Genomic DNA, 12,942 nt, shown 5'->3' with positions numbered 1-12,942 from the left:
CAGGTTGGAGGTACCTGTGTTATTGTGTGTACATGCTTTTGAACTTGGCTGCATGCTAATCCCAGACCTTGTCTTTGTTTTTGCTGTTGCCTGTGTGTCTGCAAGTGGTAAGCGCCGGCATAGTCCACAGAGGGTCAGAATGTGTTTTTGTTCAGAGGGCAGAGAGCAGATACTATAAAATCAGGTGAGCATGAGAAACATGCTTTCCTGCCACTGTGGGAGAGGAGGCTTATGTAACTACTTCTAACCAAACCTTTGGCTCACCACACTGGGTAGAAACTCTAAAAGAGACAGTGACACAATAGTCAGAGATGGCAGCAAGAAATTACAAATTTTGATCTTGAGTATGGAGAACATTGCTGGGAACATTTTGGTTTAAATACTGATACGTTGAAACTCATTCATCTTAAATAGTTTTATAAGAAAGAGTAAAACATTGTGTCTAACCTCGTCCATCTGGAACACCTGACAGTTAACCATTCATTGATTTTTTATTTTTTTTCCCCCCCAGCGGTCATTCTACCATCGTTTAACGGGGGACAACAAATCTGAGAAATTCTTCAAGGTGTTTTATGAGCGCATGAAGCTGGCCCAACAGGAGATCAAAGCCACTGTGACAGTCAACACTAGTGACCTGGGAAGCAAGAAGAAGGATGAGGAACCACCAGACAAAGACACGCCAGCACGTAAAAAAGGTCAGGGGTCAGGAGTTAGGGTCACTGACTTAATGAGAGCACAATAGGCTGGAGAAGAAAATGCTACACCATACACTCAAGAGACTCACATGTGACACAGTTAAACTAGAAAAACAAACCTCTGTTGACTTCTGTGCACATCGCACTTAATCTGTCTGAATATCTAGTCTCCAAATGCTCTGTAATGTCAAATGTTTTTTCCTTTCATGATAGTTGTTTACAACAAAGTTTGTCATGAAACGCTGTGTCAGATGCAGCGCAAAAAAAAAGTGTTGAAAAATAAATTGCTATGCCACCTGTTTAGTTTCTTACTTGATTTATGTTAATTAATACAGTATTTAGTCATACAATCTTGTTTTTCTTATTTATTTAAGTTAAAAGCCAAATTTTTCATGAATCAAATGACACTTGGGACCAAAGCAAGTCTGTCCACATGTAAAACCTCAATATTTCTTCGGACAAAGCCTGTGCATGTCAGTGATGACAAGAATCAGTTCGTGAATGTCAAACTATTCAAATGAATATTCGCTGCGACATCTGTTTTGCTGCCAATGGTCTGTGTTTGACTCACTCTTCTGTACCTGTGGTTAGTGAAAGATGTGCCAGTGGTGGCGACAGTGACCGAGGAGGTGAAGGAGCAGCTGGTGGAGGCGTCCGCCGTCACCAAGAAGGCCTACACAACCTACCGTCGTGAGGCTGAAGCTGAAGAGCACCAAGCGGCCGCTGACGGCACTCCCGTCCCGACTGCAGACAAGAGCCAGGAAGAAGGCGAGATGAGCGTCATTATCACCATCATGCAGCCCATCCTACGCCTCATGCAGCTGCTCTGTGAGAACCACAACAGAGACCTGCAGGTCGGCCATTAAACCAGCTTGTTGTGACTGTAGGGCTTTTGTTTTGCCTGAGTCGGCCCGCCCCGTTGTCAGCCCATGTCATGCTAACGTTTCCTGACCTGTGTTCTGAATTTCAATCACCACCCTCAGTTATACAGAAACGAAACCATGTTGAAAATAGGCACCAGTTGCAGAACTTCCTGATGCAGCTGTTTCCATATCTTGTATGTCGTGGTCTGGTTTCACTATGAGGAGTGTGTTGGTGTTTAGTATTGGCAAGCTCCAGCAACCCAGACAGAAGACTTCCTTCTTGCACTGATTCTGTTTACACCTTAAACTGGGGCATGTCTTGATTAAACGATAGTTGGCTTGGTCCTGAATTGCTGTATCTTACCCATCTAAACCCTGTGTGGGTGCAAGATAGTAACTTGCTGCTAAACATGCTACACAGATGATTAATTTATTTGGATGTTTCTTGTCCTGACACAGACATCACTACAGTCTACAGTACCTCAGAAAAAGGAAGAAAATGTTTTGGATGACTTGAGTAGAAGCTTAAAGACTGTTTCTGCTACTAATTATCTCCTCAGACACCCTGATTAATAAGCTCATGTTATCTCTACTGATCTTTTGCCCAGTGTCACATCTCACAATTTTCTCTCTTATTTGTAGTTTAAAACAAGTCTTCTTGACAATGAGTCCAAATAAAGAAACATGTTGAGCTTTTGTTCTATCGCACTGTCCCTCACCAGAACTTTCTACGCAACCAGAACAACAAGAACAACTATAATCTAGTGTGTGAGACTCTTCAGTTCCTGGACTGTATCTGTGGCAGCACCACAGGAGGACTGGGGCTGCTGGGGCTCTACATCAACGAGAAGAACGTTGGACTCATCAACCAGACTGTGGAGAGCCTCACCGAGTACTGCCAAGGTCCCTGTCACGAGAACCAGGTGAGAACATGTACACACTGAGCTAAAAGTTGGGGAGACTTTTTTTTTTGGGGGGGTATTGTAATTAGTCTTGAGCATTTCTTACCCAGTTTTCATAATGAAGCTTTGCAGCCTCTCATCTTTCTTCAACACCATTCTTCTCTGGGCAGTGTGCCTGTGTTTGTTCTTTAGCATAGATTAGCTTTGCTTGGTCTTCTCACATGACGGTGGCGTCCTCTGTTCCCGCTGCTGTGAGGTAATTTCATGGCGAGTGTGAAACCGGCATGACTAAACAAGCGACTGGCTAAATGCAGCCGCTGTTTGAATTGATTTCAATTCCTTCGGACATTGCTGGAAGGGGGATTGCCAGACTAAACACAGCTCTTTGTTCATATCTGCTGAGAGGGAAATGAGAGGGGAGAGTGCTGGAAAAAGTTTTGCTCACGTGTTATGTGTTGTGTTTGTTAAATTGTGTCGTGGCCCTCCAAACCATTAACTTGATGAAGAGTGCAGTCAAGAGAAAACAAAGAACTTTTAATAGCACCAGTTTGCCGAGTTAAACTCAGTTTACAAGATACTTAGCAGGTAGGTTGCTCTTGGAGAACTTGAAGCAGTTCTTCTGTTTTTTAACATCTGTCTCATTGTCTTGTATATTTTTATGCAGTCCCCAACTAATTCCATGATTTTGATAATAAGGCTCTGTCAGGGCCAAGCAAGGTGTTGAAGGTCTGCTTGCTCTTCTTGTCAGTGAAGATGACTGTTTATGACAGGCTGCAGGTTTGTAGGTTGGCTGTTACGTTCTGCAGAATGACTGGACCAATCAGAAGTGTCCCTGTTAGTATCGCACGATGGGATATTCAGGATTTGACATCGAGCATTTCAGACCTAAACACCTCTGATTGGTGCCAACAGCTGTGTTATGAATTAAGTTCATTAATATCAGTAATTGTGCTTCAGTAAACATCCTGGATGTCAGGAAGAGCTTGACTAGATTATAGACCGTTTCTTATTTGATCCTAGTTGAAAGTCTAATATGACTCTTCTTTTCTAATCTATAGTATTGCCATTTATCTTCTTCTGTTTCTCAGAACTGCATTGCCACTCATGAATGTAATGGTATTGACATCATCATCGCTCTCATCCTCAATGACATCAACCCTCTTGGCAAGAAGAGGATGGATCTGGTGCTGGAACTCAAAGTGAGTGTTCACTGGCTTATTTCGTGGTTCTGAAGAGGGAAAACACTTTAAGCTGGATAATTTACTGGTTCTCATACTAGCATCTCATTTCCAAATGAGAACATCCCGTGATGATGGCATTTGGATTGCTTGACATGAATAAGGTTCAGTGGATTTAGACATGATATTCTAATTTATGCAGGGCGAAATGAATGATTCATTCGCAAAGTTACTATACCAATAACATCAGTGAAAAAAAATCATAATGCAATGCAGCTGCTAGCATATTGACTGTGATCACTGGCTTAAGTTAAGGCACCCCATTCACAAGAGATCATCAAGACGTGCAGAAAAATCTCACAACAATGTTGAAAACAATGTCGTCTGGACTGAAGGTCGCTATTATGCTGTTACCAGACTTCCTCATAAAGCGCTCCATCACAAATTACATAACCGTGACACATGACAAAGTCATTTTTACAGCTGGATTTCCGCTTCGGTTTGTCTTGATTTACTGCTTGTGTACAGTCTGGAATGTTGAATATCAGGTTGACAAAATGGTCTTGATCACTCTTGTGTTATTGTCAGCACTCTCATCTTTTCACAGAATAATGCCTCCAAGCTTCTTCTTGCAATTATGGAGAGTCGCCATGACAGTGAGAATGCTGAGAGGATACTGTACAACATGAGGCCTAAAGAGCTGGTGTGTATGACACCGTAACAATCATCACACGGTATTAAGAGGATGTTGTTACGACAGTCTGTGTTCTTGCAGGTGGAAGTGATCAAAAAGGCCTACATGCAGGGTGAGATAGAGGTGGAGGAGCCGGCGGAGGGTGAGGATGGAGAGGAGGAGCACTCTGCATCTCCACGCAATGTTGGTCATAATATCTACATCTTGGCACATCAAGTAAGCCACTAACTTTCTAAAGAAATCAGTGTGGAGAGAGACACCCCCGTGTGCAAATGCTGTGGCACGTGCGTTGCCACATAATAAAGTTAATTCTCGATGGATAATCATCAACCCTATGGTTCCTGTATGTCTGTGTCATATCCCGTGGCTACTAATAACATGTGATACCTGTCATTTTACACTCATCTCCTCTTTATAAGCCCTCAGGCTTTGCACTGCTCAATAGCAGAAAGTCTGTTCATACCATCAATTAGTTTAACGGCAATAATTATAGTTATGTAACAACCACTGTCAGTCTCCACCCTGCAGCTTTGTGGGTGAATAGATGGAACATGTTTCTTTCACAGACAGAAAAAAATAGCATGTAGTGTACCTCGCTGCTAATGGCGACAATGTTGATACAGCACATGCTACGCCAGTATATTTACACATTATTGGCAAACCTTTCTGATGCCTTTCTTTAGCTCTTTATAGTAATTATCTGTCGTTGATCTGTTTCAGTTAGCCCGTCACAACAAGGAACTGCAGGCTATGTTGAAGCCAGGAGGGACATATGGAGAAGGTGACGAGGCCCTGGAGTTCTATGCTAAACACACAGCTCAGATTGAGGTCAGTTGTTGGCTCCATGTCCGAGCCTAACTCTGCTGTTTTTCATCTGCTGCTGTAATTTTAGTATTTTAAGTGCTGATGTATGTCCGCTGTTTGAGATCTAGTGCAAGATGTCTGGGCGAGTTTGACAAGATCGTGGTGTGTTTTGAGTTCCCTTGTGACCTGAGATAGCATGATGAGCACTTTCGGCGTGTTGGCACGTTTTCTTGTGATTGCTTAATTCGCCGAAGGAATGCTGATTGTTGGCAGTGTTCCAAGTGTAAACTTGTTAGTTCAGTTATTAGCTGCCTTTGTAATGATAAAAAACATCAAACAAGCAGGGGGGAATAAATCCATTTATTTCCTTGTATTTCTTTTATTTTATTATTTAACCTTTATTTTAGCAGGTAAGTTGATTGGGAGCTGGTTCTCATTTTCAATAACGATCTGGTCAAGTTTCTGCTGCAAAGTACAGTTTATGACTGTTATGTCATTTGAATCAGTGGAGCAACCTGTTTTCATACAACCGTGAAACACCACGCTTTATGGATGACTGAAGGATTATTTGCCTACAGCAGTGAAAGAGGGTTTGTGATTGGTGGCTGCTGCTGTGGTTGTGTCCAGATTGTACGGCTGGACCGCACTATGGAGCAGATAGTCTTTCCTGTGCCCAACATCTGCGAGTTCCTCACCCAAGAGTCGAAGCTGCGTGTCTACTACACCACAGAGCGGGACGAGCAAGGCAGCAAAATCAATGACTTCTTCCTGCGCTCTGAGGACCTCTTCAATGAGATGAATTGGCAGAAGAAGCTGCGAGGTACTCAAGAGGCCACTGGTAACACAAACACCGTTCCCTGTGCGTTTTTCTCCTCAACTCTTTATCTCCTTAGTGACTGGTTTACATTCTTTCCTCTTGCATCCCTCCAGGCCCCAAACCCCTTCCTCACGTACACACTTCGTTGATGTTATGTTAATTTGTCATGTTGTCAGAAGCAACATTTCCCTGCTTCTTTTTCTGGCATTTTTCCAACCCAAGAACTAGTTCAGATTTCCCTAAATCTTCCCTTCCTCCTCCGTACTGCTAGTGTGGTCCAAACATACATCTCAACAACACAAATAAAGACCTCAGCCTCCAAGGCAAGTCTGTCTCTGATGCATCAAGATTTTTGTATTAAAAATGGTCAAGCAGCAAATATAAATCACTGTAACGTTGCACTGAAGTTATTTCTGTGGTGTTAAACATGTCAACAGTGAAAGTTATATGGACAGCTGGCTGTAATTAATAAAAACAAAGAGAAAACTCAATGACAAGAGCAGCCACAGCCAAACAGATGTTGGCATGATTGGAACTCCAAATATGACAACACAAAAACACCATATACAGATACATCAGACGCTCTGACAGGTCGAATCCAGAACTTCAAGCTAAAGTTGTGCCGTCCACAAAATGTCAGGCATTTACTACAAAATCAACAGCACGTAAGCAAACTGTTTGAGCAGCATCAGAGTAAAACGGACTTGCTTCACAAACACATATTACATGTATTTTATCAACAATGAGAATGTTTTTTCTCAGAAAACTGGTGGAGTTATTCCACTACTTTCTTGGTAGTACAAAAACGAAGCCCACTAAGTCATTGTCATACCTGAACTCAAAAATGATTCAGGCTCCATGTGTGAAAGGGGCTGCAGTGTGATCCCTTAACACTGAACCCTGGAGAGATGAACTTGGAGAGAGCTTGTAAATCTTGATAAGTTGTTTATATTTGAATTGCAGTATAGTAATTAAGTAATGATATTAATAAAATGTGACAGTAAACTATTTAAGGCTAAGATGTGATGACAAAATATGCTGTAAAGTTTTAAAATTATGTTTTCAACCCACGTGAGTGTGATGATGTCCCTGTCAGTGTGAGGAAGTGGATGATGGGCACGTCTTAGGCCATTTACAAAAATGTCTTCACTTTGGAATTTATGTGTGGTTCTTTTACGGTTCTTTGTCGTCATGTACAGCGTATTGTAATGAGATTACAGTGTCGGGTTCCTGTGTCTTTTTTGTTCTGAAAACATTACAGCTGGATTTGGCTAGATTTAACTCAACTAAGCCAACTAAGTTAGCTCTCTCCGTGTCTGTCCCATCTTAATGGGATTAATGGGTTGACCTGCTTCCTCTACCTTCCAGTTTGAGGTCATGCTCAGTCAGAGATCCTTTACTTCTGACATGGCAAAACCTTACAATAGCCAAATAAACAGGGAACAGTGCCTGTAAAAAAAAAAAAAACAACATTCACAATGGAAGTTTTCTCCTTTTTTTTTTTTTTTTTTGAAGATATTTTACAAAAAAAGCATTCGTTTATGTCGAAGTGAAAACAGAGTTTTACAATAATTATTATAATTTTATTTATTAAAAATGTAAAACATACACAAGTGAATGCACAATGAGATACAGTGAATGTCTCTCAGGTGATTTTAGTACCAAGACACCTGTATCTGGAAGATCCAGTCACTGGTGAATCAGTATTCAATGCGGAGCAACTCTGTGAAAAGGGCGTTAAAAAGTATGGGAACGGATACAAGAAGCTTACTGGGTTGCTGAGTACAGTTAAATCAGTCATTAATAAATGGAAAGAATATGACACATGCGTAAATCTGTTTTAAAAGGTGAGTGACTATGCAAGACAGCAACTAGTGAGGGCGGCCAACAAGACATCTATGACTCATCGGAAGGAGTTACAAGCTTCAGAAGCTGAGATAAAAGAGACTGTGCATACAACATCGCTTGCCTGGGTTCTTCATCAGCCAAAGTTTGAGAGGAAAGTGGCAAAAAGAAAGCCACGGTTGAAAAAAGCTAATCAAATCCCAACTAGAGTTCACCAGAAGGCATGTGAGAGACCCTGAAGTTAGTTGGAAAAGGTTCTTCTGCCTTCTATCCAGACTAGACACTATGATTGGCCGTCACGGTGAGGCATGGTGGCGGCAGCATCATGATGTGGGAATGCTTGTTGGCAGCATATCCTCAAAGGCTTTTATAGGTAGAGAGTAAATTAATGGACATTACTTTGCAGAAATCTGGTTTCACTTTGACATGTTAGAGCCTTTTTTTTGTCAACTAGCCAAATTACATGGACCATGATTCACTGTTTAAAAGCAGTTAAGGGGAAAACTTCCAAGGTGGAAGAATACTTTTTGTAGGCACTGTGAGGAACACGTCAGCATAAGGGAGATCAGGAACAGGAAGCTATGTCAGGAGACGCTGGAATATGTCTTAATGAGCAATCGTGTCCTCTTCATAGTATTTTTTTTCTTTTTCACTAATGTTAAAATACCATAATTGTCCCTTTCAAAGCACCCTTTGAAGTGAGGGCAGTTCCCTGTTGACCTCTTGACTGAGTCTCAGCTTTTGCTTTGTTTATGTCTCTCCTTTCTTGGTTGAGGAGCATGTTGTGGCCTGTCCCATGGTCAGGCCTGAAGGAGTTTGTCTGTAACGTGACAAGATGTGAAGAAAACCGCCTCTTAGCTATGTAAATGAATTGGCACAGCTGGAGACCATATTTTTCCACTGGTGCTAACCACTTGTCATGAACGTAGTGACTTCTTTCGCCAAAAATCCCCATCTGCAGTTCTTCTTTTCTAATGAACAACTGGGCTCAAAATAGCATCGGTCATGATACTGATCTCCTGACCAAAGTCTAAGTAGGCGTGTGTGAGTTTGTGAGTGTGTGCGTGAAAGTTCATGTGGTTTTTACTATCCTCAAAGTAGAAAATAATTTAGTGTGTGTAAAACATGTAAGACAATTGATACCCTCTACTTAAATGGATTCAGGCTTTTCCTTATTTACCCCATGTAGATTCCTTTATTTACAGCTTTTTGCTACTTTATAGATGAAAAAAAAACATGCTGGTGTGTTTGATTAATGTGTTTCACCCCAAGTTTACTACATTTATAAACTTGCCAAAATAATGTAATATTAATTCACCTAAATTTGTGTTGATATAAAATATGTTCAATTGGTCTCTTGCTGCAAAGACTCTTGTGATTATTAATTTGAAAGTTGGCGTTGTTTGTGGCAGCATTTTATAGCTGCAATGCTCAGTTTTATTCAGTAATATTCATTGGAAAGGAAATAACGGCACAAGTTCTGTGCATGTAGCTAATCTTTGGTGTGAAACACTGATTAGTCATTTTACTGTGAACTGAAATGCTTCATTAGCTGAACTGTATTTGGTGTATAGCAGAGTTCATGTAGAGATGTCTGCGTGGAGTTTTGATTACGCAGTGCTCTCTCTCTGTGCAGTACAGTGACCTGTGTTTGCTTCCTAACCCTGTCCTCCAGCCCAGCCCATCCTGTACTGGTGCTCCAGGAACATGTCTTTCTGGAGCAGCATCTCCTTCAACCTTGCTGTGCTCATGAACCTGCTCGTGGCCTTCTTCTACCCTCTGGAAGGTGTCCGTGGAGGTCAGTGCCCTTCAGTCTTCATCCATTAAACTCTGGGTTTGTCCTCATACCCACTGCTGGGGTGATAATTGCCACAGTGCCCAAGTTCCCATTAAGATCACAAGTGTGTTGAGGTTTGACTTTGCTCTTTGGGTCATGCTTGGGTTAATAAGTAATACATAGAATCAGAGAAAGCACACATTGAGGAGAAATACATTTAAAAGACGTATTAAATTGTGTTATCTAGAAGCACAGGTTTGGTACATAACTTTGGGATAGTGTCTGCCTGCTAAAACAGTTAAGGATGGAAAACAATTCTCAAAATCTTCCTCTCCCCGTTAATAATCTGTGGAGGTTCTGCTAATTAGTATAGATCCTAAAACCAGCCACGGTCACACCGCCACCACCAACAACCCATGTGGTGCAGTAGGTCTGTCTGAGGTGAACTGTGAGATACATTTAGCTCTAAACTCCACTTTGAAACAGTATGAGGAGAAGTAAACGTCAAGTTTGGATTACGTGTGTTTGTCCGACGTGGAACACATTTCTCTGTCTCCATGCTCATGAGTGCCCACTTAAGTGCTCAAGACTACAAGCGTGGGTATTAGAACAGACCCCTTCTCTTTCCTTTGGGCCTTTAACACTTGGAGAACAACAAGTTGTTCGACAGAGCCCTGATTGTGATCTTCATGTGTGTATATGTGTCCTGTGGTTAACACAATAAGTGTGACTATTACAACGCAGGAAATGGGAGTGAGTGGTACAAACATTAACTGCTGAGGTCAGGGGGTGGGGCAGGAGGCATGTAGGTTGCGTTGTGCATTACCAGAAATGTATAAGGTAAACAAGCAAAGATATTGGGTTATTGGGCTTTAGAGTCTGGGGGGTGTTTTATTGTGATACCCCAACACATCTGCATCTTCCAGGTGCAGTTAATATCAATCAGCTCAGTGTAGATGATTGAATGTTGTCCTGGACCACCCCAGGGTCCATAACTCTCTCAGGAGTTGATTTTAGTCTGAAATACACCAAAGGGTTCCCACAGAGGAAAGGATATTGTGTCAGCCTGCTTCTGTAAGTTTCTGAAACCAGCAAAATAGCAGCCACACCCATTTTCCACAGGATTTACCAAGTCTGAAAATGGGCCGAGTCTCATTACAGTCTATAGGTTCGTTTGTTGTGAGCTGCTCCTCACCTAAAATGTGGACGTGAGCAAGCGGCGTCAGCAGGGAGTGGAGCTGACAGACAGCTTCCAGCAGCCTTTAGTCTGTGTCCAATCATTTTAATTATGACAGGCTGCCTAATAAGATGCTGCACAGGTGATCTGTGCTCTCTGTTCATGGTTCAACCTCCATTTTATATGGATTCTCATTGAAATCAGCATCATATTAGTTTGCTGCTATATGTAAATTAACTAGGCAGCCCTAACCCTGCATCAAACTGCATAGATATATGACAGTACTTAAAAATAGCCAAATACAACCGAAAGAAATACAAGAGAATAGCTTTCATTATTGATCTGTCATATATTCAAACTGTCGGGGATTCACATCTGTATAGATGTTATGTTAAGAAAACCTACATCCCACTTACCAGAAGTTTTGTTGTTGTCAAATGCTGTAAGAGTTAAACCAGCTCCAAGAGTGTTAGTATACAACAGACAAGAACTACATATTGTATGCAGTTTAAGCAGATGTAGATGTGTAACCTGAATGTATTCAGCCTCTCTGACTGATGAGCGTCACCATCAACCACACATGTAGAATTAAAATCAGACAATTACAATTTCTCTAATTCAACCAAAATTAACACATTTTGTTGAGTCATCTAAACCAATCAGCTGTTAGATCAGATGAGGACCAGGCGGTTCTCATCATGGCCTGAGGCTGACCAAAAACTAGAGACTGCAGCCACCCTGAGCTTCATGATTTTATTGTTGCATACATATGCTTGAAATTGGAACAAGTTAGGATTAGGTCGGACCGAAATCTAACTGGCACGCATTGTGTGGCCATCTCCGGGTGAATGAATCTGTGGATGTTTTGCTCATCTCGAACAAGCCTTATTTCCTCTCTGCCCCAGCCTGAAAATGACAGTAAAATTAAGTGCCTGCACTTTTACAGATTTGAGCTGAAAGCGGACAAACTCAATTAAGGTCCTAAAAGTTTGTGCCTGTTGGAGCTAAAGACTACAAGTTTAAAAATTAAAGAAGTTATAGTTTGAAAGAACTGAGCTTTGTAGCCTCTGTTGCTTTCTCTTGATCTCTGCTTGAGGTTAGTGGCTCACGGTTACACCCCCATCATGCCAACCAACAGTTTGACATATGTTATTCTATATATTTATTTATAGCAGTTGGTGATTGTGATCAGATCACATACGTTATGCTGCCTTTTTAGTGTAAAGCTTCTCCGGGAGTTGAAAAAACACTGCGTGCTCAAGGACTGTGGTTTGGGCGTAGCCTCACACCTCCATCAACCAAAGTAAGTTTCACCGCAAGAGGAGGCGTAATGAGAATGTAATCCTAGATGAAGATTTGGATCTTGAACTGCAGTGTCGTCCCAAAAGACCAAGACGGATTTGTTCCTAATTAGGTCCTGACCCCTTTGTTGATACACTACCCTCGTTGAGCTTGACACTACCATGACGTCACATGTTATCAAATTCCTGGTCTTGTTCTAACACTGGTATTTGTTTGAGTGGTCACTTCTTGTAATTAGGTGTGTGCATTTGTGTGCAAGCAGACTGTAACTGTGGTCACCCCATAAGGTCATAATCTGTAGCAAGAAATACAATACCATGCTACAGCACAGACTGTTCTCCAGACACCATTAAACACGATACCTACAGTTGAAGCCAGACGTTTACATACACTATATAAAAAGAAACATAACCTTTTTTTTTTCTCACTGTCTGACATTACATCTGACTAAACTTTTCCTGTTTTAGGTCAGTTAGGATTATAAAAATTATTTGTATTCGCTAAATGCCAGAATAATGAGAGACAGAATTTTTTAGAGATTTTTTGTATTATTTTCTTCAAAGTCAGTTTAAATACATGTCCTTAGTATTTGGCAGCATTGCCTTTAAACTGTATTTCTTGGGTCAAACGTTTTGGGTTTCCTTCCACAAGCTTCTCACAATAGTTTGATAGAGTTTTGGCCCATTCCTCCTGACAGAACTGGTGGAACTGAGTCAGGTTTGTAAGCTGCCTTGCTCCACACACCTTTTCAGCTCTGCCCACAAATTTTCTACAGGATTGAGATCAGGGCTTTGTGATGACCACTCCAAAACGTTGACTTTGTTGTCCTGAAGCCACTTTGTAACTAATTTGGCGTTATGTTTAGGGTTGTTGTCCATTTGGAAAACC

General features: G+C 41.4%; 1 protein-coding gene across 1 annotated transcript in view; it reads left to right on the top strand.

Moving 5' to 3' along the window:
* LOC103355429 (inositol 1,4,5-trisphosphate receptor type 1-like) overlaps positions 1–12,942 on the top strand; it is a 91,926-nt gene that overhangs the window by 57,889 nt on the left and 21,095 nt on the right. Inside the window, exons 41-49 of the mRNA XM_008279225.1 lie at positions 512–695; positions 1,287–1,549; positions 2,281–2,481; positions 3,549–3,659; positions 4,246–4,341; positions 4,414–4,548; positions 5,053–5,160; positions 5,764–5,956; positions 9,474–9,596. Coding sequence (XP_008277447.1) covers positions 512–695; positions 1,287–1,549; positions 2,281–2,481; positions 3,549–3,659; positions 4,246–4,341; positions 4,414–4,548; positions 5,053–5,160; positions 5,764–5,956; positions 9,474–9,596 — 1,414 coding nt within the window. The remainder of the gene's footprint in view (positions 1–511; positions 696–1,286; positions 1,550–2,280; positions 2,482–3,548; positions 3,660–4,245; positions 4,342–4,413; positions 4,549–5,052; positions 5,161–5,763; positions 5,957–9,473; positions 9,597–12,942) is intronic.

Source organism: Stegastes partitus, unplaced genomic scaffold (genome assembly GCF_000690725.1).
Source record: "Stegastes partitus isolate 25-593 unplaced genomic scaffold, Stegastes_partitus-1.0.2 Scaffold150, whole genome shotgun sequence".
Classification (NCBI taxonomy): domain Eukaryota; kingdom Metazoa; phylum Chordata; class Actinopteri; family Pomacentridae; genus Stegastes; species Stegastes partitus.
The sequence above is the reverse complement of the archived record's forward strand: the minus strand, read 5'-3'. Positions and strand labels throughout refer to the sequence as shown.